Source organism: Haliaeetus albicilla, chromosome 29 (genome assembly GCF_947461875.1).
Source record: "Haliaeetus albicilla chromosome 29, bHalAlb1.1, whole genome shotgun sequence".
Lineage (NCBI taxonomy): Eukaryota > Metazoa > Chordata > Aves > Accipitriformes > Accipitridae > Haliaeetus > Haliaeetus albicilla.
This window is the reverse complement of record NC_091511.1, coordinates 2322221-2349688: the sequence shown is the minus strand read 5'-3', so window position 1 is coordinate 2349688 and position 27468 is coordinate 2322221. Positions and strand designations below refer to the sequence as shown.

Genomic DNA, 27468 nt, shown 5'->3' with positions numbered 1-27468 from the left:
AGAGGGACCCATGTGGCCGGGAGCCAAGACCCCCACCCAGGGACCCAGGTGTTTGGGAGACACCCACCCACACCCAGGCACCCAGATGCCTGGGTGTCATCAACCCCCACCCAGGGACCCAGGTGTTTGGGTGTCATCAACCGCCACCCAGGGACCCTGGTGTCCTCAGAGCCACCCACCCTCAGGCACCCTAAGGTCTGGGTGACCCCAAGAGGGACCCATGTGGCCAGGAGCCAAGACCCCCACCCGGGGACCCAGGTGTCCAGCTGTCATTGACGCCCACCCGGGGACCCAGGTGTTGTTTGGGAGACACCCACCCTCAGGGACCCCAAAGTCTGGGTGACCCCAGGAGGGACCCCAGAATCTGGGAGCCATGACCCCCACCCAGGGACCCCGGCATCTGGGTGCCCCCAGGGTGACCCCAGGGTGTCCCCAGCATCTAAGTGACCCCAGGAGGGACCCGGGCGTCCAGGTGTCCCCAGGGTGTCCCCGGGGGGGTCCCTGGCACCCGGGGCTCACCCTGGGCGGGTCGGGCCAGGCGGCGCAGGCGGTCCAGGGTGGGGGAAGGGCCGGGGGGGTCGGTGTCCCCCAGCGCCAGCGCGTAGGTGGTGATGGCCGTCCCGAATGTCCCCAGCGTCCCCACGTGGCCACGCAGGAAGGTGGTGGCTTGTGACAGAGCCTCGTCCTGCGGCGGAGGGAGACGTGGGGGGACAGGGGACATGGGGGGACGTGGGGACAGGGGACATGGGGAAGGGGACGTGGGGGCACGTGGGGACATGGGGGGACATGGGGACATGGGACATGGGGAAAGGGGACGTGGGGGCACGTGGGGACATGGGATATATGGGGACATGGGACATGGGGAAAGGGGATGTGGGGGCACATGGGGACGTGGGGACAGGAGACAGGGGACATGGGACATGGGGGGACATGGGGGACACACAGGGGACATGGGGACAAACCAGGAGGGAACAAGGGACACTGAAGACATAGAGAGGGGACAAGGGGATGGGGAAGGAACACAGGGAGGGGACGTGGGGCAGGGATGTGGAGACATGGAGGTGACACGGGGAGGGGACACGTGGGGATGCAGGGACGCACCAGGCGGGGGTGGTCGGGGCTGTCTGGTGGCAGGAGGACGCGTGCCCCCTGCAGGGCCACCACCACGAAGGCCGTCAGGGACACGGTGGCCTCGGGCCCTGGGTCTGCCACGCTGCCCTGGGGACAAAGGGGGTGACACAAGTGGTGACACAGGGTCTCCCAGCGGGGGTTTCAGAGGGGACATTGCACAGGGATGTGACACAGGGAGGTGGCACCAGGACACTGCATGGGGACATTGCATGGGAACAGGTCACAAGGATGTTGCACGGGGACATTGCACAGGGAGGTGGCCTGGGGAGGTGACACAGAGGGGTGGCCTGGTGAGGTGGCATGAGAAGGTGGCCCAGGGCCATTGCATGGGGACATTGCACAGGGACGTGGCTTGGGGACGTTGCATGGGGACATAACATTGGGAGGTGGCATGGGGAGGTGGCTTGGGGACATTGCACAGTGATGTAGGATGGGGAGGTGACATGGGCAGGTGACCCAAGGAAGTGGCCCAAGGAAGCTAACCCAAGAAGGTGACCCTGGAGGTGGCCTGGGGAGGTGACACAAGGACGTGGCCTGGGTAGGTGACACAGGGAGGTGGCACAAGGAGATGACCCTGGAGGTAGCCCTGGAGGTGGCCATGGCAGTGACCCTGGAGGTGGCCCTGCAGGTGGCCCTGGAGGTGACCATGGAGGTGACACTGGAGGTGGCCCTGCAGGTGGCCCTGGAGGTGACCATGGAGGTGACACTGGAGGTGGCCCTGCAGGTGGCCCTGGAGGTGACCATGGTGGTGGCTCTAGAGGTGACCCTGGAGGTGGCCAGTCCCCGTGTCCCCACCTGCATCTCCCGGTGCAGGACGGGCTCCATCTCGCTGAAGGCGCCGTCAGGACGCTGCTGTCCCAGCAGCCACCGCAGGGACGCCCCGGGGCCACCTGCGGCCACCGGCAGGTAGGGACGGGCCAGCGCCAGCACCCGCAGAACCAGCGCCGTCAGCCTGCGGGGACACCCCGCTGCCACCGTGTCCCCAGGGCCCCGTGTCCCCCATCACCTCGTGTCCTTGTGTCCCTCTGATGTCCTCATGTCCCCCCATGTCCCCCCACGTCCCCCCATGTCTTCCATGTCCGCAATATCCCGTGTCCCATGCCCCTGGGTCCCCCCATGTCCCCCAATGTCCCCATGTCCCCCCACGTCCCCATGTCCCCCATGTTCCCATGTGCCCTGGGTCCCCCCGTGTCCCCCCACATCCCCCATGTCCCCATGTCCCCTATCCTCCCCATGTCCCCCAATGTCCCCATGTCCCCCCATGTCCCCACTGTCCCCCCATGTCCCCCCCTGTCCCCTCACCAGGTGCTGCTCCGCCGGTGCTGCCAGGCGCTGTAGGAGCCGTCACCCTTGCGGAAGCTCTGCACCCGCTCGAAGCCTGAGGGGACGCGGGGGACGATGGGGACAGCGGTGCCAGCGCCGCCCTGGGCGGGGCCTGAACCCCCGTAGCCCCACAGAGCCCTGCCTCCCCCCAAAACCTTGCCCCCCCCAAACCCCATAGCCCCCCATTTCCCATTGCCCCCATGGCCCCCCTGCCCCCCTCCCCCATAGTCCCCCATACACCCCCAGCCCCCCATACCCCATAGCCCCCCCATAGCTCCCCCATAGCCCGTCACCCACCCATACCCCATAGCCCCCCATCCCTCACAGCCCCCCACCCCATAGCCTCCCCACATCTCATAGCCCCCCATCCCATAGCCCCCCCATACCCCATAGCACCCCATCGCACAGCCCCCATAGCCCCCCCACCCAACAGCCCCCCACCTCACAGCCCCCCCATACCCCATAGCTCCTCTACCCCATACCCCCCCCACCCCATAGCTCCCCCTGCCCCATAGCCCCCCCCACCCCACAGCCCCCCCTGTACCCGTTCGGAGGCCGCGCAGGCCGCGGGAGCGGGAGTCGGGGGGCAGCCCCCCCCAGCCCCCGCTGTGGTCCAGGTAGCGCAGGGCGGCGGCGCGGGGGGCCAGGGCCATCAGCGCCTGCTCCCCGCACCCCCGCGGGGACCGCAGCAGTGTCCCCCCCAGCCCCAGTGCCCCCCGCACCGTCCAGCCCCCCACCCGGCCTGTGGGGACCGGGGGGGGACATGGGAGGGGGGACAGACACGGAGGGGGACAAGTGGGGACAGGCACGGGGACAATGGGGACACACGTGGGGCATGGGGACAGGCACGGGGACACACGTGGGGACACACGGGGACATGCATGGGGACGGACGTGGTGACACATATGGGGACGTCCATAGGGACACATGTGGGGACACACGTGGGGAGTGGGGACAGGGGTGGGGGCAACAGGGACATCCATGGGGACACACATCGAGCATGGGGACACATGTGGGGCATGGGGACAGGCGTGGAGGCAATAGGGACACACATGGGGACACATGTGGGGTGTGGGGACAGGCGTGTGGACATGTGAGACACGGGGGGACACACAGGGACGTGCATGGGGACAGGCATGGTGACACATATGGGGACATCCATGGGGACACGTGGGGCATGGGGACAGGCATGGGGACATGTGAGGACACACGTGGGGACACACATGGTGGGATATGGGGACACACATGGCGGCATAGGGATGTGCAGGGGAACAGGGACACCCATGAGGGGCATGCCCGGGGACAGGTGGGGGGACACATGTGGGGGGACACACAGGGATGGGGACACACGGGGACAGGGACACAGTCAGTGCTGGACACCAAATGTCCCCACCACCCTCTCCCCATGTCCCCCTGACCCCACCACCATGTGCCCATGTCCCCTCATGTCCCCACCACCCACCCCTGTCCGCCCCCAAGTCCCAACCTCCATGTCCACATCATCCCCATGCCCCCACCATGTCCCCACCATATCCCCATGCCCTCATCCTGTCACCTCACATGTCCCCAATGGCCATCCTCATGTCCCCACCATGTCCCCACCTCTGCATCCCCCTTGCCACGTCCCCAGCACTCATCCCCATATCCCACCATGTCCCCTCCATGTCCCCATCCCCATGTGTCCACCATGTCCCCATGCCGATATCCTCCCCATGTCACCTCCCCATGTCCCTATTGCCCATCCTCATGCCCCCACCACATCCCTGTGTCCCCACCACATCTCTGTGTCCCCATGCCCATGTCCCCACCACATCACCTCCTCATGTCCCTGTTGACCATCCTCATGTCCCCACCATGTCCCCATGTCCCTACCATGTCCCCATCCCCATGCCCCCAAAAATCACCCCCCTGTCCCACCACGCCCCATCCCCGTGTCTGCATGCCTATGTCCCCACCACATCCCCACGTCCCCATGTCCCCCCGTGTCCCCACCCACCGGTGACACGGATGCTGATGCTGAATTCCCCATCGGGGACAATCCCAGCTGGGATGTCCCCAGGAATCTCCAGGGTGCGGCCCCCCTCGCCTGCGGGGACGGGGTGTCAGCGGGCCCGGCCACCTGGGTCCCCTCCGGGACACCTGGGTGTCCCCCCCCGGACACGTGGGTCCCCTCTGGGACACCCGGGTGTCCCCCCCCAGACCCACCGTCAGTGTCCAGGACGTAGCTGGTCTCCTCCAGGTGCAGCTCCCCCTCGGGCTGTGGGAAGGGGCGTCAGCTGGGACCCAAGGTGTCTGGGGGCACCCCGGGGTGCAGAGAGGGGACCCACGGGTGCAGGGAGGGGACCCAGGCATTTGGGGGCACCCGAGGGTGCGAGGAGGGGACCCAGGTGTTTGGGGACCCAGAAGAGGACCCAGGTGTCCAGGAGGGGACCCAGGAAATTGGGGTGGGACCCAGGGGTGCAGGGGGGGCACCCAGGGGGGCAGGAAGGGGACCCAAGCATCCAGGGGCACCAAGGGTGTAGGGAGGGGACCCAGGTGTCTGGGGGCACCCATGGGTGCAGGGAGGGGACCCAGGCATCTGCGGACCCAGAAGGGGACCCAGGTATCCAGGAGGGGACCCAGAAAAGTGGGGGGGACCCAGGGGTGCAGGGGAGGCACCCAGGCGTCCAGCGGCACCCAGGGGTGGTGGTGGGGGGGTCTCACCTCAATATGGAGGACACGGGTGAGGCTGTCACCCAGTCCCCAGGGCCCGCGGGCGGTGATGGTGATGGGGACGTCCCCAGGGCGCAGGGCCACCAGGGTGAGGGGCACGGCCACCGCCCCCCCGGGGGGCAACACCAGGCGCTGGGAGCCCCCGTCCAGCGCCGCGCAGATGCCCTCCGCCACCGCCAGCGTCACCGTCACCTGTGTCACCGCCAGCGTCACCCGTGGCACTGCCAGTGTCACCCGGGCGGGGAGGTGGGGGGGGATATGGGACACAGGGGGGTGGCTATGGGGCAGGGAGGGCTAGGGTGCAGGGGGTGGCTATGGGGCCCTGGGGGGGTAGATATGGGGCACGGGGGGGAGATATGGGGAAGAAGGGGGATCTATGGGGCAGAAGGGGTAGCAATGGGATGCAGAGGAGGATCTGTGGGGCACAGGGGGCAGCTATGGGGCAGGGTGTGGCAATGAGGTGGGGGGAGCTATAGGGCAGGGGGATGTATGGGGCACGGGGGTTAGATATGGGGAAGAAGGGGGATCTATGGGGCAGAAGGGGTAGCAATGGGATGCAGAGGAGGATCTGTGGGGCACAGGGGGCAGCTATGGGGCAGGGTGTGGCAATGAGGTGGGGGGAGCTATAGGGCAGGGGGATGTATGGGGCACGGGGGTTAGATATGGGGAAGTGGGGGGATCTACGGGGCAGAAGAGTTAAAAATGGGGAATAGAGAGATATCTGTGGGGCACAGGGGGCAGCTATGGGGCGGGAGTGGCTAAGGAGTGGGGGTGGCTATAGGGCAGGTGTTATCTATGGGGCACAGAGAGGTATCTATGGGGCACAGAGGGGTTTCTACGGGGAGGAGGGGGTGTATCTATGGGGCAGGGGATATCTGTGGGGCAGAGGGGCAGCTATGGGCCAGAAGGGGGTGTCTATGGGGCAGGGGGGTATGTATGGGCCCGAAGTCCACCTATGGGGCAGAGAGGCATCTATATACAGAGGGGCATCTATGGGCTAGAAGGGGGGGCTTCTATGGGGCAGCAGGGGTATCTCTGAGGCATAGAGAGGAATCTGTGGGGCACAGAGGGATCTATGGGGCAGGGGCCATCTATGGGGTGGGAGGGGTATCCGGGGGGTTGGGGACTCACGTTGATGCTGCGGGGCAGCCTGTTGTGGACGTGGGGCAGGAGCTGCAGCTGCTCGTGGGGGCGGATGCTGGGGGGCAGCTGCAGCCCCACAAAGACCTCCTGGGTCACCGTCACCCACTGGGGGACCGCCACGCACAGCCCTGCCAGCGCCGCATCACCGTGGGGTGGGGACATGGGGACACATGAGGATATGGGGGGCATGGGGACACATGGGAGACATGGGGACACATGGGGGACAAGGGGGGGACATGGGAGGCATGGGCGCATGGGGATATGGGGACATTGGGGGACATGGGGAGACATGGGGGACATTGGGTACATGGGGGGACATGGGAGGACATGGGGGGACATGGGGACATTGGGTACATGGGGGGACATGGGAGGACATGGGGGGACATAGGGACACATGGGGACATGGGGGGACATGGGGGACATATGGGGACATGGGGGCATGGGGGACATGGGGACACCTAGGGACACATGGGAACATGGGGAGACATGGGGGAACATGGGGGACACCTGGGGACGCATGGTGGACATGGGGGACATGGGGACACCTGAGGACATGGAGACACGTGGGGACATGGGGGGACATGGGTGCATGGGGGACATGGGGACACCTGGTGGACATGGGGGACATGGGGACACCTGGGAACACAGGGGAACATGAGGAGACGTGGGGGAACATGGGGACACCTGGGGACACATGGCGGACATGGGGAACATGGGGACATGGGGCCACCTGGGGACATGGGGCCACTGCCCCTTGGGGCCACTGTGGGTGCCATGGGATGGTGGCATCACCATGGGGTCACCGTTGAGTGGGGACACCTCAAGGGATGTGTGGGACACAGGGTGGCCACATCACCGTGGGGTAATGGATGGGGGGGGGACATGCCGGGGAGGATGGGGACACTGAGGTGACACTGTGGGGACACCGAGGTGACGCTCACCGTGGCCGGGGATGACGGCAACGGCCTGAATCTCCCAGGTGGTGATGGAGTCAGGGAGCAGCACTGGGACCCTGGGGACAGGAGGGGGTGACATGGGGACACGGGGGGGGGATGGGGGATGGGGGATGGGGGGGGTGACAGGGGGTGGTCGGGGCGGGTGTCACCTGGCGGAGCCATTGGTGGGGACGCTGCGCCAGAGCCAGCTCTCGGGGAAGAAGCTGCGGGAGGGGACATCCCCATCCCCCCACTCCTCTTCCATCTCCTGGAAGAAAACTGGGGGGAGAGGGTGTGTGTGGGGGCCCAAGCATCTGGGTGTTCCCCCCGCCCCCCCCCCCCCGGGACTCAGGCATCCAGCACCCCCTCCCCCCATGGCCCCAGCCCCTCCCATTGACCCAGCCCCCCCCCATGTCCCCCACCCATGACTCCCACTCATGACCCCCCCATGCCCCCACCCCCATGTCCCCCCACCCAGCTCCCCCACCCATGACCCCCACTCATGACCCCCCATGCCCCCACCCATGACCCCCCACCCACCCCACCCATGCGCCCACCCATGATCCCAACCTGCCCCACCCATGACCCCCACTTGTGACCACCCATGACCCCACACCACCGCCCATGACCCCACCCTCACCCCCCCATGCCCCCCCTACCCCCATGTCCCCATCCATGAACCCCACCCATGACCCCCCACTCCTACCCATGCCTGCCCACCCACCCCCACCCATGATCCCCCACCCATGACCCCCCCAGACGTACCCATGCCCCCCCATGTCCCCCAACCATGACCGCACCCCCAGCCCCACCATGACCCCCCACCCCCACCCATGACCCCACCCCTACCCATGCCCCCCACCTCGTGCCACCCCGCGGGGTCCCCCCCGGGGACGCAGGGCGCGGGCGCGATGGCAGCAGCGCAGGAAGGCCCGGCGACACCCCCCGGCCTCGGGGACCCTCCGGCCTCGTTGGGCACACGTCACCCGCAGTGGCAGTGTCATCGCCCCGTCCCGGCAGCAGCGCCGGGTCACCTCGTCACCCTCTTGGTGGGCGCCTGGGGATGGGGACGTGGTGCCGGGGTCGGGGGGGGGACATGGGGACACGTGGCGGGGGAGACGGCGCGCGTGGTCGAGGGACGGGGATGGGGACACGGGTGATGTCATGGGGATGGGGATGGCACTATGGGGACTGGGTGACGCCACACGTGTGGCTGAGGGATGCGGATGGGGACATGGGTGACAGCGTGGGGCACGTGGGTGACAGTGCACGTGGCTTAGGGACACGGGTGGAAACGAGTGATACCATGGGGACATGGGGACATAGTGCACGTGGCTTAGGGACACACATGGGGACATGGGTGATGCATTGCATGTGGCTTAGGGACATGGATGGAGACATGAGTGATACCATGGGGACACATGGGGACATGGTGACACAGTGCACGTGGCTTAGGGACACACATGGGGACATGGATGACATCAGGCACAGGGCTGAAGGACATGGATGGGGACACGGGTGACACCATGGGGATGGGGGTGGCACCACACGTGTGGCTCAGGGACACACATGGGGACACGGGTGACAGCATGGGGACATGCAGGGACACGGGTGACATCAGGCAACAGGCTGAGGGACATGGATGGGAACATGGGTGACATCATGGGGATGGGGGTGGCACTATGGGGACGTGGGTCACGCCACGCGTGTGGCTCAGGGATGTGGATAGGGACGTGGGTGACAGCGTGGGGAGGCATGGGGACATAGTGCACGTGGCTTAGGGACACACATGGGGACATGGGTGACAGCATGGGGACATGCAGGGACATGGGTGACACTGTGGCCCATGGCGGGGGGGGGGACACGGGGAGAAGGACACCGACTGCTGAGGGCCACCGCAGAGGGGAGGGGGCGAGGGGCTGGGGGGGGGGGGGACAACAGGGAACAGGTGAGATGGGACAGGGGACAGATGACATGGGACAGGGGACAGGGGACATGGGACACTCACCCTTCTCCTCCAGCAGCTCCTGCAGCCTCAGGGAGCGCCGGGGGCGGGGGGGGGGCGGGGGGACACCCGGGCGCTGGGGACAGGGACACCCAGGTCACGGGGCCACCCAACGTCCCCCAGGTCTCCGCGTCCCCCCATGTCCCCTTGTCCCCCCTTGTCCCCAAAGTCCCCCATGTCCCCCCTTGTACCTCCATGTCCCCCCCACATCCCCCCTTGTCCCCCAAGTCCCCCATGTCCCCCCGTGTCCCCCCATCCCCATGTCCCCCGATGTCCCTCATGTCCCCATGTCCCCACTCACGTGGCCCCGGGGGGGGGTCGGGGCCCCCCAGCACCAGCCCGGCTGCCCTGAAGATCCCCTCGGTGTTGGGGCCCCCCCCGGGGCCGCACCCCAAATCGCTGCTCCCCAAAACCGCCTCCACCTGGGGGGGGGGAGTCAGGTCACCCCCCTGTCCCCAAGGTGTCCCCAAGGTGTCCCCAGAGGTGGGGAGTGAGTCCCAAGAGGATTCCCAGTGGGTCTTGGGGGGGGGGGTTACTGGTTTGGGGGGGCTTAGGGATTTTGGGGGGGGACGCGGGATGGGGGAGGAACACAGGGACTTTGGGGTGTCCCCCCCCGGGGAGGGGATCCCCAGGGGTTTCAGGGTCCCCAGGGTTTTGGGGGTGTCCCCCGGGGTTTTGGGGTGCTGGGGGTTCCCAAATTTGAGTGCCTGAGGTCTGGGGGTCACAGGGTTGGGGGGGGTTGAGGGTCCCCAGGGTTGTGGGGTGCTGGGGTGGGGGGGGTTCCAGGGTTGGGGGGGGCAGTTTTGGGGGTTCCCAGGCTTGGGGGGTCCCGGGGTTAAGGAAAGCCAGGATTTGGGGATCCTGGAGTTTGGGGGTCCCCAAGGTTTGGGGGTCCCCGGGGTTTGGGGGGTCCTCGGGATTTGGGCGTCCCCAGGGTCCGTAGGGTGCCATGTTGCAGGGCCCCCAGGGTTTGGGGGTGCCATGTTGGGGGGGTCCCCAGGGTTTGTAAGGTGCCATGTTGGGGGGTCCCTGGGGTCTGGGGGTGCCATGGGGGGGTCCCCAAGGTTTGGGGGTACCCAGAGTTTGGGGGGTGCCATGTTGGGGGGGGTCCCCAAGGTTTGGGGGTCCCCGGGGTTTGTGGGGTGCCATGTTGGGGGGTCCCCAGGGTTTGGGGGTCCCGGGGTTTGTGGGGTGCCATATTGGGGGTCCTTGGAGTTTGGGGGTGCGCAGGGTTTGGGGTGCTGGTTTTTGGGGGGGGGTCCCAGGTTTGGGGGTGACCTTGGCAGGGGTGAGGCGGTGCCGCGGCTCCAGCTCCAGCAGGGCGGCGTCGATGGCCCCCAGGGCCAGGGTGAGCGGGGACCCCCCCGACCTCGGCCCCGTCACCGTCACCGTCACCGTCAGGGGGGCCTGGGGGCGCAGGGCGGCCCCCCGCTGCCCCACCCCCACCCGCACCTGTCCCCCCGCCGGGGTGAGCCAGGGAGCCCAGTGCTCCCCAGTGCCCCCCAGTTCCCCCCACCCTCCGCCTGGCTGTGGCAGGAGCCCACCGTGAGCACCCCCTCCCCAGTTTTCCCAGTGGTCCCAGTCCCTCCTTGTTCCCTCCGTCCCTCCCAGCACCCCCAGTGCCTCCCAGTCCCCCCAGCGCCGCACACCTGGCTGCGGCAGGAGCCCACCATTGGCACCCCCCAGTCCTCCCGTGAACCCCAGCAGGCCCAGTTCCTCCCAATGCTCCCCAGTGCCCCCCACCCTCCACCTGGCCATGGCAGGAGCCCACCACAGGCACCCCCCAGTCTCCCCAGTGCTCCTCCCAGTCCCTCCCAGTGTTCCCAGTGCCCACACCTGGCCATGGCAGGAGCCCACCACAGGCACCCCCCAGTCTCCCCAGTGCTGCCAGTGTGCCCAGTGCTCCCAGTGCCCCTCCCAGTGTTCCCAGTGCCCGCACCTGGCCATGGCAGGAGCCCACCACAGGTACCCCCCAGTCTCCCAGTGCTCCTAGTCTCCCCAGTGTTCCCAGTGCCCACACCTGGCCATGGCAGGAGCCCACCACAGGTACTCCCCAGTGCTCCCAGTGCCCCTCCCAGTGCCCGCACCTGGCCATGGCAGGAGCCCACCACAGGCACGGCCCAGCTGGCGGCCACCAGCCGCCCCTCGGCCTGGAAGAAGGCGACCAGGCGGAGCCGCGGGGCCATGGCCGGCGTCACCGTCAGCGTCACCTCCGTCACCGTCCCCCGACGCACCGCCTGGGCGGCCACCAGCCGCCCCCGCGCCACCGCCTGGGACACGGGGACACGGGGCGCGGTTGGCTCGTGGGTCGACACGCAACGCGTGACGTGTAGATGGGACATGACACGTACATGGGAAGTGCAACACGTGACACGGACATGCGACATGCGACATGGACACACAACATGCAACGTGGACGTGCAACACGCAACATGGATCGATGACACACAACATACAACATGGACACGCGACGTGCAACATGGACAAGCAACATGCAACATGGACACATGACACGACATGGACACGCGACAACTTGCACGTATGACATGCAACATGGACACACAACATGCAACATGGACGTGCAACACGCAACATGGATCGATGACACACAACATACAACATGGACACGCGACGTGCAACATGGACATGTGACACGCAACAGGGACACACGACACGCAACATGGACACAACGAGCAACACGACAGACATGCAACAGACAACATGACACAGATGTGCAACACGCAACACACAAGACATGACACAGACATGCAACACACGACACAGATGTGCAACACATGACGTACGCAACATGACATAGATGTGCAACACATGACACAACACACGACACGCGCCAGGCACGCCTGATGAGAAAGACACAACACACGGTGCACGACACGCAACACGCTCCAGGTGTACAGGACCGGGCATGCCCATGTGACACATGACATGTGACACATGACACCTGGCCCAGAACATGCTCAACGCCCAACGCGTAGATGGGACGTGACAGGGAACAGCTGTGACATGCGTGATGTGTGAAGGGTGACGTGCGTGATGTGTGACTGGCGTGAATGGTGACAGGTGTGACGGGTGACAGGCGTGACGGGTGAAACGTGATGGTGACAGGCATGATGTGGGACATGCGTGATGTGACAGGCATGATGGGTGACACACATGATGGGTGACACATGACATCTGATGGGTGTGATGGGTGGCAGGTGTGATGGGTGGCAGGTGTGACGTGGGACACACGTGAGGTATGACAGGTGATGTGTGACACGCATGTGACAGGCATGATGTGTGACAGGCGTGATGTTTGACAGGCATGATGTGTGACAGGTGTGACACCTGATAGGTGTGATGAGTGACAGGCGTGACGCATGATGGGTGACAGGCGTGACGGCTGACAGGCATGACAGGTGCGACACGTGACGGGGGCGGGGCTCACCAGCACGTGGTAGCTGGGGGGCCCTGGGGGGGGCCCGCGGTGGCGCAGCTGGAGCCGCAGCAGCTCCCCGGGGCGCAGGGGCCCCCTCGGCCCCCCCAGCAGCAGGAAGTGACCCGCCACGGCGGCCACCGGCGTCACCGTCACCTGCGCCCGGGCCGGGGGGGACCCCGGAGCCCCTGCCTCCACCTGCCCCCCCAGGGACATGGTGCTGCGGTGACACGGGGACACCATGGCCCCCTGTGTCCCCTCCGTGTCCCCTGTGCCCACCCGTGTCCCCATGTCCTCCCATGTCCGATGTCTCTGTGTCCCCCCATGTGTCCCCATGTCCCCCCTTGTCCCCCCATGTCACCCCTTGTCCCTCCATGTCCCCACATCCCCCCCAATGTCCCCACATCGCCCCAATGTCCCCATGTCCCCCCTTCTCACCAATGTCCCCCCTTATCCCCCGTGTCCCCCCTTGTCTCCCCGTGTCCCCATGTCCCCCATGTCCCCATGTCCCCCCATGTCCCCCCTTGTCCCCAATGTCCCCCATGTCCCCCCTTATACCCCATCTCCCCCCTTGTCCCCCCACATCCCCCATGTCCCCATGTCCCCCCATGTCCCCATGTCCCCCATGTCCCCCCTTGTCCCCATGTCCCCCCTTGTCCCCCACGCCCCCCCCACGTCCCTTGTCCCCGCTCACGCTCAGGCTCAGCCCGCTGGCCTCGCTGGGGACGTTGATGGGGACAGCGATGTCCCCCCGGGGATCCGCCCGCACGTGCACGGGGGGGGGAGGGGCGGCCCCCGTCACCCCCACCCCCACCCGCACCTCCACCCCCGGTGCCGGGGCCCCCCCGGCCTCCAGCACCCGGCCCTGGGGGGGACAATGGGGGAGGGGCCGCTCGCACGAGGCCTCGTGGGAGCGGGCGGGCGGGGCCCTCGTGTAAGGCCTGGCCCGACCCCACGAGGCCACGCCCAGCCACAGACCCCGCCCCTCCTTCTTTTCCCCTCCCCCGCAGGGCGTGCGAGGGCCGACACGCCCTCGCGCCGGCAGCCTCGCCCTCGCGCCACGCCTCGCACGAGGTTTTTCTGCATGAGGGCCCCGCCCCGCCCCGCCCTCGCACCCAGAGCCACGCCCACGCGCAAGCCCCGCCCCCAGCTCACCAGCAGGGTGAAGGGGGCCCCGGGGACGAAGAAGCGGGGGGTGGGGCTCAGCTCCAAGGCCCACGGTGAGGTCACCAGCCCCACCCCCACCTCCTGCTGCACTGCCTCCCCCCCTGGACACACCCACTGCATCAGAGGGGGACAGGCCTAGCCACGCCCCTTTCACGAGGGGTGGGGCCAGAGTTCTGGCTCCACCCCTTCAAGGATCGCCACCTCACGGCGTACCCCGTGGGCCCACCCACACCCTGGCCCCGCCTGCACCCTGCCAGGCTCCGCCCCTCCACTGACTCCACCCCACCCCTGCCCAGCCTTCACCACAGTCTGGCCCCGCCTCCATGTCTGGCCACACCCTCCCTCCTGCCCAGCCCCGCCCCTCACAGCCAGCCCCACCCACCATTGCCCCTGCCCTGACTCCAGCCCCGCCCACATGCCCAGCTCCACCCACTCCCACCCCTGCCCCGCCCCTCCCACCCCATGCCCTACTCACACTCTGCCCCCGGCCCCGCCCCATCCCATCCAGGCCACGCCCCCACCCACTCTGCCCCACCCCTCCCACCCGCGGCCCCACCCCTTTCCCCGGCCCCACCCCTACCATCATCATTGATGACGGTGACAGCCAGGCGTAGCCCCTCCCCCTGCAGCTCGTGCGGGGCCACGCCCAGGGCGCTGACAACGGCATCCAGGGTGATGTTAAACTCCGCCTCCCCTGACGTCACCTGGAGGGGCAGAGCCAGGCGGGGGGCGGAGCCAGGCGGGGGAGCGGGGCCAGGGTGAGCCGGGGTGGGGTGGGAGAGGGGAATGGGGTAAATGGGGGAATTGGGGGGGGGGATTGGGGGGTCCCCAGGGCTGGTTTGGGGGTCCCTGGTCAGTTTTGGGGGACCTGGGGCGGTTGGGGGTTCCCAGAATGGCTTTGGGGGGGTCCACAGGGGGGATTCTGGGGTGCTTAGGAGGGTTTTGGGGTCCCCGGGGGGGTGGGTTGGGGTCCCCCGGGGATTTTGGGGTGCTCAGGGTGTTTTTGGGGTCCCCAGAGGAAATGTCGGGGTCCCTTGGGGTTTTGGGGGGTCCCCAGGGGGTTTTGGGGTCTCCCAAGTGATTTTGGGGTCCCCAGAATGTTTGGGGGTCCCCCGGCTGTTTTGGGGTCCCCAAGGGCGTTTTGGGGGTCCCCGGGAGGGAGGGGTTGGGGTCCTCAGGGATTTGGGGTTCCCTGGGGGATTTGGAGGGGCTCGGGGGGTTGTTTTGGGGTCCCCGGGGGTGGGATAAGGAGGTTTTGGGGTGCCCAGGGGTAGTTTTGGGGTCCCCGAGGTGGGGGGGAGCTGGCTTTAAGGTTTGGGGGTGCCCTGAGGGGAATTTGGGGGTCTCGGGGGGGCTTGGGGTGCAGTGGGTTTTGGGGTACCCAAAGGGGGGTGGGTGGGGTCCCAGGGAAATTTTTGGGGTGTTTTGGGGTCCCTAGAGGGATTTAAAGGTGCCCTAAGGGGGGGGAAGTTGGGGTCCCCCAGGTTTGGGGGTGCCCTTAGGGGTTTTGGGGTGCCTCACCTGAGCGCGCTGCTCCAGCCCCCGCAGGAAGGGCCCCCCCCGCAGCCCCCCCCGCAGCAGGGCCTGGCCCCCCACCGCCGCCCCATCCAGGTACCTGGGGGGGGCCCCAAATCAGGGTGGGGGACGCCCCGAAATCGAGGAGGGCGGGGCCCCCCCCAAAGTTCAGGGGAGTCCTGACATTAGGGGATGGGCCCCAAATTAGAGGAGGGGTCCCAAAATGAGAAGGGGGTCCCCAAAATCGGGGTGACACCCCAAAGTTGGGTGGGGCGTCAAAATCAGAGGGGATCCCCCAAAGGTCAGTAGGGGTCAAGGGGACCTTAGAGTTGGTGGGGTTTTGGGGGACCCCCCCCAAAAAAAAGATCAAGAGGGGTTGGGGGAAGAAATGCCAAAGGTCACGGGGGTCAGGGGGTCCCCCAAATGTCACCCAGGATTGGGGGGGCCCAGAGGTCGGGGGGAGGTTTGGGGGGTTTCAGGGGGGATATGGGGGGGTCCTGGGGGGGGGGAGGGTTCCCGAGGGTTTTGGGGGTCCCAGGAATTTTGGGGGGTCCCGGGGTGGATTTGGGGGGGTCCAGAGAGGGTTTTGGGGGGTTCGGGGGATTTTTAGGGGGTCTCAGGGGGGTTGGGGTGCCCAGGGGGGATTTGGGGGGGTCTCGAGGGTTTTGGGGGTCCTGGGAGGGGTTGGGGGTCACGGGGAGGTTTTGGGGGGTCTTAGGGGGGATTGGGGGTGGGTCCCAGGGGGGAATTTTGGGGTGTCCCATAGGGGTTTGGGGAGGAGATGGGGGGGGGGGGTCCCGGGGGGGCGGGGCCGGTACCGCGCGCGCAGGCGCAGGCGCAGAGGGGGGGCGGGGCCGGGCCCCAGCAGGAGGAAGCGACGATCCGGAACGGCCCGAACAGCGAATCCGGGGAGGGCTGGGGGGAGAGGGGCGGGGCGTCAGGGGGTGTGGCATCGGGGGCGAGGCCTTGGGGGAGTCAGAGGGGCGGGGCATCGAGGGTGGGCGGGGCGTCGGCTGGGCAGGGAGTCGGGGGTGTCGGGGCAAGAGGGGTGGAGCGTAAGGGGGTGGGGTGGGGGCGCGGGGGCGGGGCGTCAGAGCAGAGGGTGGGGCACAGGGGCGGGGCATCAGAGCGGAGGGTGGGGCATCGGGGGGCACCCAGGAGCATCCCCATAGGGGACCCAGCAGTGCCCCAGGGGGACCCAGGAGCGCCCCACTCCCCCCCATAGGGGTCCCAGGGGTTCCCCCCTCCCCCTCCCCCCCGAGCCCCTCCCCCCCCGGGGCTCCCCGCCCCTCCCCCCGCACCGTAGGGCCGCACGGTGAAGGCGGCCGAGCCCGTGGTGTGGGCGCTGGTGACCAGCTGGGCCTGCACCCGCCACGTCCCCGGCCTGCGCATCGGCACCTATAGAACCCGTGGGCCCTATGGGCCCCCCTGCCCCCCCGCAGTTCCCCATAACCCCCCAACCCCTGTAGCCCCCTCAACCCCTATAGCTCCCCCCAACTCCTATAGCCCCCTGGATCTCCCTATAGCATCGTAACCCCAATGCCCCGCCCAGCCCCCCTATAGCCCCCACCCCCCTTTAACCCCCCCATAACCCCCAATTCCCCATAGCCCCATAACCTCCCCCCCATAGCCCCCTATAACCCCGATCACCTTTAGCCCTCCCCCAGACCCTATAATGTCCTATAGCCCCTGTAACCCCCAGCACCCCCTAGCCCCCAGAGCTGCCCCACAACCTCCACAGCCCCCAACCCCGTATAGCCCCACCTGCCCCCCCATAACACCCAATCCCCACTATACCTTCCATAGCACCCCGTAGTCCCCCCAGCCCCATAGCTCCCATACAACCCCCCCCACCCCATAGCTTCCCCAGCCCCATAGCCCCCACACCATGCCCCAGCCCCATAGCACCAGCCCCACAGCCCCAGGCCACCCCATAGCATCCCACACCACCCCCCCAGTCCCATAACCCCCCACACCACCCCCCAGCCCTATAGCCCCCCCCAGCCCCATAGCGGCCCCACTCACAGGGCGATGTCTGGCAGCACCATCTGGTCACTCAGCACCATCCCCTGGGGCACCCGCTGCCCCTCCCGCACCCGTGCCCCCAGGGGATTCTGGGAGCCGGGGGGGCAGGGGGTGACATGGGGTCATGACCCACGGCCTGACCCACGGCACCCGTGGGGGGGACCCACGGCCCAGCCCTGGAGTGCTCAGCCCAGCCCCATAGCTCCCTGCCCCATAGGGCCACCTTGTATGTCACCCCAGCCTCATTGAGACAGCCCAACCCTATAGGGCTGCCCCATAGCCTCAGCCCCATAGGGCCACCCCATAGGCCCAGCCCCATAGGACCACCCCAACCCCATAGGGTTCTCCCCATAGACCCAGCCTCACAGGGCCACCCTGTAGGTCACCCCAGCCCCATAGGGACAGCCCCACCCCATAGGGCCACCAGCTCTATAGGACCACCCCAGCCCCATAGGGTGGCCCCAGCCCCATAGAACCACCCTATAGGATCACCCCAGCCCCATAGAGCTGCCCCATAGCCCAGACCCACAGACTCCGCACCGTGATGGTGATCAGGATGGGTTCGGGGTTCGGCCGCAGATCGGGGTCCAGTGAGAAGATGCGGAAACGCACTGGGGACGTACGGGATCCATATGGGGGGTGGGGGCACATAGAGGGATGCGGGGGGGTGGTATAGGGGGGCAGGGCTAGATATAGGGGTACAGAGAGCCATAGGGGGTGCAGGGGGCTGTATAGGGGGTATGGGGTGCAGTATGGGGGGCAGGGTAATCTATAGGACCAGAGGGAGCTATATGGGGCACAGGGGCACATATAGGGGTGCAGGGAGCTCTATGGGGGGCCCACTTAATATATAGGGGTACAGGGAGCGGTGTGGGGTGCAGGGGCATGTATAGGGGTGCAGGGAATGGTTTAGGGGCTCAGGGTAACCTATGGGGCAGAGGGAATTATATAGGGTGCAGGGGGATGTATAGTGGTGCAGGGAGGCATGCGGTTGGGGTGCAAAGAGATGTATAGGGGCTTGGGGACATGGGGGGGCGGGTGCAGGAGGGTATATAGGGTGAGTGAGCACCTATAGGGGTGCAGGTATAGATAGATATGGGGTGCAGGGAGGTGTGTTGGGGGGCAGGGAGCTATAGGGTGGGGGGAGTTCTGTGGGGAGTGGGAGGGTATATAGGCTGGGGGAGGTATAGGTGGCTGTGGGGAGTATATAGGGATGTAGGGGGCATGGGGGGGCACAGGGGGGCCTGGGGGGATTTGGGGCATTTGGGAGAATTTAGGGGATTTAGAGGGAATTTGGGGGGACTGGGGGGATTTGAAGCAATTTGGGGGGATTGGGGGGATTTGAAGCAATTTGGGGGGATTGGGGGTAATTTGGGGGTAATTTGGAGGATTTGAGGTGATTTGGGGGCTGATTGGGGGATTCGGGTGTATTTGGGATGATCTCAGGAGATTTGGGGTAATTTGGGGATGATTTGGGGTGTTTTGGGGATTATTTTGGGTGATTTGGGGCAATCTTGGGGTGATTTGGGGGTGATTTGGTTATATTTGGGGTGATTTGGGATAATTTTAGGGTGGTCTGGGGGGTATTTGGGGTGATTTGAGGGTGATTTGGGGGTTATCTGGGTGTATTTGGGGGGGATTTGGGTGTATTTGGGGTCCTGGGGGGGAGGTGTCTCACCAGTCTGCCGGGGGGCGTAGAGGGGTTTGTCTGTCTGGAGCAGGAGCACCCCCCGGGGCCCCCCCAGCCCCACACGCAGCCTCTGGGGGGGCAGGGGGGGGCTCCGGGCCTCCAGCAGCAGCGTCTGCCCCATGGTGGCCTCCAGTGCCCCACAGTGCTTGGCCTGCTCTGGGGTCACCTGGGGGGCATTGGGGGTCACTGGGGGGACATGGGGGTCCATGATGTCCCCCTGCCCCATAAGGACGTCCCCACCTCCATGTGCTCCCCAAGAACATCTCCATGATGTCCCCCTGCCCCATGGGGACATTCCCATGGCCCCCCAGGACCCCCCTGTCCCCTCTGCCCCCCATGTCCTCACACCTCGATGTTCAGGATCTGGCTGAAGTCGTTGTGGGTCCCGAGGTCGAAGGGGACCGGGGGGGCGCAGGGTCCTGCCCCACGGTCGCCCTCCCCAGGCCAGGCTGTCACTGTCCCCGTCACTGGCCCCACGGCCGCCACCAGCAGCCCCACGGGGGTCCCCAGGGCCACAAGCCGAGGTGCCACCAGCACCAGCCTGGGGGAGACACAGCGTGACCCATGGCTGCCCCATGGCTGCCCCATAGACCTTCTCCACCCCAGGGGTGTCCCAGAGTCCCCCCCACCCCACAGGTACCCCACATATGCCTTGATGTAACCCTGTCCCATAGCTGCCCTATAGCTGTGTCATAGCTCCACCTGCCCCATAGAGCCCCCATAGCCCCCTCTCAGCCCTATAGCTACCACATAGCTCCTCACAAACCCCATAGGAACTTAACAGCTCCCCCAGCCCCATAGCTGCCCCAGAACCCCGTAGTCCCTAAAGCCCCATAGGTTCTCCATAGTTGTACCCAGCCCCACAGCTCACCCCTCCAGCCCCAGAGCTGCCCTAGAGCCCCCATAGCTCCCCAAGCCCCATAGCTGCTCCACAGTCACACTCAGCCCCATAGTGCCCTCCCCCCAGCCCCACAGCTGCTCCATAGGCCCTACTCAGGGTCCTGGGGGCTGCCCCCCGGCATCGACAGGAGGAGAAGGAGGACGAGGAGACCCAACACCCAACGTGGCCCCATGGCATCGCTGATGTGGGGCAGCTGGGGCTGGCGGCAGAGGGTGAGCGCGTTGGGGGTCAATCATTAACCAGGATGCCGGGGTTCCCCCGCTGGCCCCATGGCCATTGACCCCTGGGTGGGGACACATGACTGCGGGGAAATGGCCCTGTGGGGTGGGGGGGTCTATGGGGCAGGGGGACTTGGATATGGGGGGCAACAGGGGCCCTATGGGGTCTATGAGAGTCTATGGGGCACTATGGGGTCTGTAAGAAGTTATGGGGCACTATGGAGTCTATATGAGGTTATGGGGCACTATGGGGTCTGTAAGAAGTTATGGGGCCCTATGGGGTCTGGAGGACAAGGGTTGATGCATGGGGTTGAGGTTGGATGTGGGGTGTTGGTCCCCATAGACCCCGCAGGTGACACTTGGTCCTCACTGTCCCCCCTCAGGTGACCATTTGTCTTGGGGACGTGTCCCCTTGTTGAACATCATAAGGTTCCTCATGGCCCCTTTCTCCACCCACTGAGGTCCCTCTGGGTGACCCCCCCGACCCTCTTGGGTCTCAGCTTCTCCTCCCAGTTTGGTGTCATTGTCAAACTGGGGTGGGGGAGGGGACACGCTGTCCCACCAGCCAGACCATGGAGGAAGATGTGGGACAGGTAGTGACCCCCCCCGGGGTGGGACCCAGACCTGCAGTAGGATGTCCCTCCAGTGTCCCCCTGTGCCCCCCATCTCCCGGGGAAGTCCCCATCATTCCCAACGCCCCATCTCCCCCCAGCCACTGAGCAGACGGGAGCTGAGCTCTGTTGTCACCAATGAGGCCACATATGAACTCGCCTTGCAATACCTCCCCTCCCCTTCCACCAGGTCATGTGTGATGTCACATGGGTGTGGCCAGCCCATCTGCCCGCTGTGTCTCTAACACACCAGCCCAACCCAGTGACACCCCGAGACACCCCTGAGACCCCACAGTGACACCCCAGTGACCCACCAGTAGCACCCCTTTGATCCCTCCATCCCATCCCAATGACACCCTGAGACACCCCTGGGACCCCACCATGACCCCCTGGTGACCCCTAGGCCATCCCCGGTGACACACCCAGGACCCCCTGGGGACCCCACAGGGACACCCCCCCAGATGCCATGGGGACACCCAGGCTGCGGCAGTGACCTCCCGGGAGGTCCCCCATGGTGCCACCCCTGGTGACATTCCTGGTGACACTCCTGGCACCCTCAACCCCACCTGAGACCCCCCCCAATGTCCCCCAGTCCCCCCAGAACCAGCCCCCCTGGGACCACCCAATCCCCTGCTGCCCCTTCCCCGCCCCCCCAGGACACCTGGATCCCTTCCCAGATGGATGGACAGAGGGACACAGGTGACACCACCATCCCAGAGAACCCCTGGGGAGGGGGTCCCAAGTTGTCGTGTTTCTCTTCCATCCTTCTGTGATGGCTGACAAAGAGGGCGGGGCCACCACGAGGCCATGGCGGAAGGGAGAGATGGATGGATGGAGGGATGGAGAGATGGATTGACAGATGGATGGATCAAGGTGGGGATGGATGGATGGAGAGAGGGATGGAGGGAGGGCTAGAAGGGGAGAGTGGAGGGATGGAGGGATGGAGGGGGATGGAGAGATGAAAGGATGGAGATAGATGGAGGAAGGGATGGAGACATGGATGAAGGAAGGGTGGAGGGATGGAGAGAAGGTTGGAGGAAGAGCAGGATGGTTGGATGGAGGGAGGGATGGAGAGGTGGCTGGAGGAAGGGGTGGAGAGAGGGACAAGGGGGTGGAGAGATGGGTGGTAGGACAGAGGCATGAATGGGTGGGTGGATGGAAAGATGGAGATGGTTGGATGAACAGAGGGAGGGAGGGGTTTGTGTTGTGGGTCTCCACCATGCCCACCCCCTCTCTCCAGACCCTCCCCTGACATCACACCCTCTCCACACCCCCCTCCTCCACCCCTGCTTCCTCCCCTACCGTTGTCCCTCCCTCCTCCCCCCTCCTCCTCCCCTCCTCTCCCCTCCAGCTCCTTCTCTCCCGCTTGGTTGTGGTCCCTCGGGAGCTGCCGGCGATGGCCGAGACCTCCAGGAGTCGGGGCAGGAGAGACCCCCCGCTGCCGCGGCACAGCCTCCGCCCGGCACAGGCATAGAGGAGGGGGTTCATGGCACTGCTGAGGAAGGCCAAGGCAGTGGCCGGTGGCCGGATGGCTTTGGCAGCTACCTCCAAGGTCCCACCACCTCCTCGTACGACCACTGCCACCTCCAACAAGCTGGCCAGGTGGTAAGGTCCCCACGCAACTGCAAAGGCTACCACCACGGCAGCCACCAGCCGGAAGGTACGACTGCGCCGGGCCAACCGGGTCTGGCGTAACCGGCGGATCAGTAACCCGTAGCCGGCAGCCACGGCGGTCAGTGGTAGAGCCCAACCCAAGATGGTCTCCAGAAGGTTGTGGACCACCAACCAAGCCTCCGTGCTGTGCACCCGCTGGCAGTGCCCATGCTCCACCCGTCGGAAGACAATGGATGGGATGGCCAACACCAAAGCCACCAACCAAGTTACTGCCGCTGCTCCATGAGCTAACTGTCCGGCATGACCACCCGCCGACACCACTGCTGTTGCTGGCTTGGAGACTGCCAAGCACCGATGGAGACCCAGAAGAGCAATGAGGAAGATGCTGACGTACATGGCAGCGGCACAGAGGTAGTTACACCCGCGGCAGATGGCCAAGCCCATGTTCCATTGGCCAACGCTCAAGGCCCGGAGGTAGACGGGACCAGTGAGGAGGGTGACCACGTCAGCCAAGGCCAAGTGGAAGATGAGGAGGACGGGGACACTGCGACGATGGGTGACGGCGCAGCTCCAAAGGACCATGGCGTTGCCCGGCAGCCCCACCACCACCGCCACCGACAGCAGGGCCAGCCCCACTGCCGCGCCAGGGATGGGGGCAGATGTGGCATTCAGGGGGGACGAAGCATTGGCAGGGGACGAGGACATCATGGCAGTAGGTGGAGAGGGGCTGTGGGGAGAGGGGGACACAGAATCCTCCAGAGAAAATGCAGGTCTCCCTCCCTCCATCCCTCCCTCCTTCCATCCCTTCCTCCTTCCGCCCATCCCTCCATCCATCTCTCCATCCCTCCTTTCCACCACCTCTCCATCACTCAATCCATCCATGCCTTTCTCCATCCCTTGATCTCTCCATCTCTCCATCCCTTCCTCCATCCTGCCCTTCCTCCTTCCCTCCATCGCCCCTCCCTTTCTTCCTCCCTCCATCTCTCCATCCATCCTTTCCTCCCTTCCTTTCTCTCTCCTTCTGTCCTTCATCTCTCCCTCCTGCCACCTCTCCCTCCATCCCTCTCTCCATCCCTCCCTCCACCCTTCCTGTTCTTCATCCATCCCTCCATCTGTCCTTCTCTCCATCCCTCCCTCCATCTCTCCAACCCTCCAACCCACCTCCCATCTCACCCCACCCCCATGGCCCCTCCCCTCCTCATCCATCCCACCACCCCTCCTTCCTTCTCCCCACTCTCTGAGGTCTCCTTCTCTTCTTCCTTTACCCCCCTTGGCTCTTTCCCTCCATCTCGGCATCTCCCAGACCTCCTAGTTGCCCCCCCAGATCTCCCACTTGCCCACCACACCACCCAGTTTCCCCCATCAAACCTCCCAGTTGTCCCTGTTAGACATCCCAGTTGTCCACCCAGACCTTCCAGTTGCCCCCCCAGACCTTCCAGTTGCCCCCCAGTCCTCCCAGTGGGCCACCACCCGTTAGCCCCTGTTAAACCTCCCAGTTTCCCCCAGCTGTCCACCCAGATCTCCCAGTTGCCCCCCAGATCTCCCACTGGCCCTCCACACCACCCAGTTTCCCCCACCACACCACCAAGTTTCCCCCATCAAACTTCCCAGTGCACCCACTAGACTCCCAGTTGTCCACCAAGACCTTCCAGTTGCCCACAAGACCTCCCACTGAGCCACCACACCACCTATTTGCCCCCATCAAACCTCCCAATTGCCCCAGTAGTCCACCCAGATCTTCCAGTTGCCCGCCAAACCTCCCAGTCACCCTCCAGACCTTCTAGTCCTCCCCCGCTCCCCCCCGATCTTTCAGGTGCCCCCTCAAGACCTCCCACTCCACCAGCCTTCCCTACCTCAGGGACTCACATGTCCCTTCCTGGAGTCCCCAGCCTGGGTGGTGGATCCTTGGTGTCCCTGTCACCGGTGGTGGCTGTAACCGTTAGGTGCCACTTCCCCTCCACCCAGCCCCAGGCAGGAAACATTCACGCAAGAGGAAGGAGGCAGGAAAACCACAGGGGAAGAAGGGGACATGTGGTAGGGGAGGGACGCTGGACCTTATTTTGTCCCCTGGGGGTGGCGAAAGACAGGAGTGGTGGCATTGTCACCAGGTAGAGAGACTCTCCAGGTGGTCCACCAGGAGTGGGGGTGTCTGGTTGCTGCATCACATGGCTGTGGGGGTGGTGGGAGCACGTTGAAATGGTGTTGATGGGACAGGGAAGGTCTTCTACGTGTGGTATAGTCAATATACCTTCTCTTCCTTCCCTCCATCCATCCCTCCACCCGCCTGTCCTAAGATTTGTGTCCTGGCCCTAAAATCAGGGCCACCCCCAGCAGATGCCACCCATGATGGGGTGACCCCAAGTGAGAAGAAGACCCAGTGACAGTGGTGGCCCTCCATAACCCACCACACTGAAGGAATCCCCATTTCCCATCATGCCATTGTCCAAACAAAGAGAGCGAAGACTGGAGATGTCCCACAATGGGATCCAACCTTCCCCTTCCATGGCTCCCCCCCAAATTCCCACAATGTCACTGACTAGCCAACGTGTCCAAAGACTAGAAATGGGCAATGTTGGCCATTTTCACCCTCTGCTGCAGTTTTTTTGCCCCTCTAAACTCATGGGGTTGGGTTTAGGCAGATGTTCTCCAAGTGGGACTTCACTGTAATCCAACCCAAGGCTTTCAGCCACCTTGGGAAGAACTTCCTCAGGACTCAGAAAGTCCATGTGGGTTTGAGGGAGAATAAAAATTATATTTTTCTTTTATTTCTTCTTTCTTTCCACCGGGATAGAGATGAGGCTTCAAATAAGGCACTTTTTGATCATAATCCAGATGTTTCCTGGGTTATTCTGAGGTCAAGGATCATTTTTATCAGAAAAGACCATGGTAGAAACACTTGGGTGATCTTTGTTTTGGAGTCCCTCCCAGCGAATGTACACTAATGAAGAAATGAAGGAAGAAAATTCTCATTAAACCATTTTTTTTTGAGAAAAATTGCTTTCTGCTCACTGAAGAGGCTCATGGGGACACCCCCCACTCCAAATGTCCTACGCTTTGGCAATGAATATGGTGTTAGAACCTCCTCTCCATGCATTCAGAGGACCTGGGGTTAGGGATGAGGTGGCATCTGGGCCACTAACACCCCACGTGGACAGCATTTTGGGGGAAGATGCTCTGCATTGCTCAATATGTTGGGGACTCAGGTGTGGTGTACCTGGTCTGAGGACATCCTCAGAGGAGAAGCGCTTGGGCCTCAACGGGATATCTTCTCCTCAGCTGTCAATATCGCTTCACTTTAATTAATTTTGTACCCTTTGTATCACTTTATATCCTTTCTATCACTTTATACTCTGATCCTTATCCTTCCCTTTACCCCATTTACTCCTCCTCCAAAAGATACAAATAGCCAATAGGAACACCAGGACCAGTATAATGGCACCAGTGGCTTATTGGGCCACCAATGGGATGCAGTGACACAGGGCTGTTTGTTAGAGGTGCCAAAAGAAGCAGCAACAGCCTCTATAAATCCAAATTTTCCACCTTTCTCTCCTGGTCATCCCACAGTTGGTGTCTGAGATGTTTTCCTCCACCATCGATGGTGAGGATGCACCAAGTTTTGCTATGTTGTCCCATCCCACCTCCAAAAAAAGTTCATTTTCTCCCAGGTGTAGGGCTCAAATGTCATCAGAAGGCTGCTTTGGCCAACAATGTTCTCCCCCAACCACACAACATGCCCCCACCCCCAGATGAGCCCACCATGGACGCATGAGCAGGTGAATGTATCTCTAGCACAAACATGAAGGTTCCTACAGTCTTCAAGGGGCTTGGGAAAGACTTGGGGTGGAGGACATCACCTTTAGAGTGACCATCATGGCTGGGATGAAGTCTTTCACAGGTCTTTTTGGTGGGATATCATGGTCAGGAGCACCAAAGGGCAGCAGAGCTCCGTAGAGTTGGCTCTGAGGACAGCATCTTGGAAGGATGGGTCCTTCCTTGGAAGGAAGGTCCACAGCAGTACTCAGTTGACACTCAAAATAAACACCACATACGGCAACTGCTGAAGGTATTACGAGTAGATACAGAATGGGCTGAAATGTTTTATGTCCACCTTGTCTCCATCTTCTCCAGGAATATCTCCCAGACTTGTGTGCCTTGAGGTAGAACCCAAGGATAAGAACCAGCAGTGGATGAACCCAAGGAGAAGAACCATCAGGGGATGAACCTGAGCAGAAGATCCATCAGGGGATCGGGATCAAGTCAGGGCTGGTCAACATCAAGGTGTTACCAGGTTGATGACACAGTGAGGTCATTCTAAGCCACATCTGAAAGATCGTGGAGATCAGGAGATCCTCCTGACAAGCAGCAAAAAGCAAGTGTTGCATGTGTGCTGGTTTTGGCTGGGGTAGAGTTCATTTTCTTCATAGTAGCTGGTATGGGGCTGTGTTTTGGATTTGTGCTGGAAACAGTGTTGATAACACAGGGATGTTTTTGTTACTGCTAAGCAGTGCTTACACAGAGCCAAGGGCTGAGCAGTGCTTACACAGAGTCAAGGTCTTCTGCTCCTCACCCCACCCCACCAGCAAGCAGGCTGGGGAGGGCACAAGAAGTTGGGAGGGGACACAGCCAGGACAGCTGACCCCAACTGATCAAAGGGATATTCCAGACCATATGACGTCATGCTCAGCATATAAAGCTGGGGGAAGAAGAAGGAAGGGGGGAATGTTCAGAGTGATGGTGTTTGTCTTCCCAAGTAACCATTACGCAGCATGCTGGAGCCCTGCTTTACCGGAGGTGGCTGAACACCTGCCTGCCCATGGGAAGTGGGGAATGAATTCCATGTTTTGCTTTGCTTGTGTGCGTGGCTTTTGCTTTCCCTACTAAACTGTCTTTATCTCAGCCCAGGAGTTTTCTCACTTTCACTTTTCTGATTCTCCCCCCCATCCCACCACAGGGGGAGTGAGCGAGTGGCTGTGCGGGGCTTAGTTACCAGCCACGGTTAAACCACGACAGCATGCAACTTTTGAAAAAGTCCAAACAATTCG

General features: G+C 64.0%; 2 protein-coding genes across 2 annotated transcripts in view; both read right to left on the bottom strand.

Annotated features, from left to right (window-relative positions):
• The window catches only part of LOC138682673 (complement C4-B-like), a 31615-nt gene extending 11438 nt beyond the window's left edge, over positions 1 to 20177 (bottom strand). Inside the window, exons 1-28 of the mRNA XM_069773949.1 lie at positions 20076 to 20177; positions 19431 to 19623; positions 19071 to 19248; positions 17933 to 18003; positions 17393 to 17481; positions 16669 to 16751; positions 16186 to 16282; positions 15374 to 15467; positions 14433 to 14556; positions 13841 to 13953; positions 13380 to 13550; positions 12698 to 12883; positions 11337 to 11519; positions 10528 to 10701; positions 9557 to 9671; positions 9253 to 9336; positions 8107 to 8301; positions 7415 to 7523; positions 7251 to 7321; positions 6298 to 6437; positions 5158 to 5358; positions 4660 to 4711; positions 4451 to 4540; positions 2999 to 3196; positions 2434 to 2509; positions 1927 to 2083; positions 1102 to 1218; positions 520 to 685 (exon numbers count right to left, since the gene is read on the bottom strand). Of these exons, the coding sequence (XP_069630050.1) occupies positions 520 to 685; positions 1102 to 1218; positions 1927 to 2083; positions 2434 to 2509; positions 2999 to 3196; positions 4451 to 4540; positions 4660 to 4711; positions 5158 to 5358; positions 6298 to 6437; positions 7251 to 7321; positions 7415 to 7523; positions 8107 to 8301; positions 9253 to 9336; positions 9557 to 9671; positions 10528 to 10701; positions 11337 to 11519; positions 12698 to 12883; positions 13380 to 13550; positions 13841 to 13953; positions 14433 to 14556; positions 15374 to 15467; positions 16186 to 16282; positions 16669 to 16751; positions 17393 to 17481; positions 17933 to 18003; positions 19071 to 19248; positions 19431 to 19623; positions 20076 to 20155 (3607 nt within the window). The 5' untranslated portion in view covers positions 20156 to 20177. The remainder of the gene's footprint in view (positions 1 to 519; positions 686 to 1101; positions 1219 to 1926; positions 2084 to 2433; positions 2510 to 2998; positions 3197 to 4450; positions 4541 to 4659; positions 4712 to 5157; positions 5359 to 6297; positions 6438 to 7250; positions 7322 to 7414; positions 7524 to 8106; positions 8302 to 9252; positions 9337 to 9556; positions 9672 to 10527; positions 10702 to 11336; positions 11520 to 12697; positions 12884 to 13379; positions 13551 to 13840; positions 13954 to 14432; positions 14557 to 15373; positions 15468 to 16185; positions 16283 to 16668; positions 16752 to 17392; positions 17482 to 17932; positions 18004 to 19070; positions 19249 to 19430; positions 19624 to 20075) is intronic.
• Positions 20178 to 22066: 1889 nt separating this feature from the next.
• Positions 22067 to 24339, bottom strand: LOC138682592 (leukotriene B4 receptor 1-like). Its single transcript, XM_069773850.1, has 2 exons — positions 24280 to 24339; positions 22067 to 23153 (listed from the first exon to the last, which is right to left on the bottom strand). The coding sequence occupies exon 2, from the start codon at positions 23132 to 23134 to the stop codon at positions 22067 to 22069; it is 1068 nt and encodes a 355-aa protein (XP_069629951.1). The 5' UTR covers positions 23135 to 23153; positions 24280 to 24339.
• Between the last annotated feature and the right edge of the window lie 3129 nt (positions 24340 to 27468).

What these genes read in the sequence shown, in the direction of transcription:
- LOC138682592 (XM_069773850.1), bottom strand. Translation starts at nt 23,134, where the DNA reads ATGATGTCCTCGTCCCCTGCCAATGCTTCGTCCCCCCTGAATGCCACA.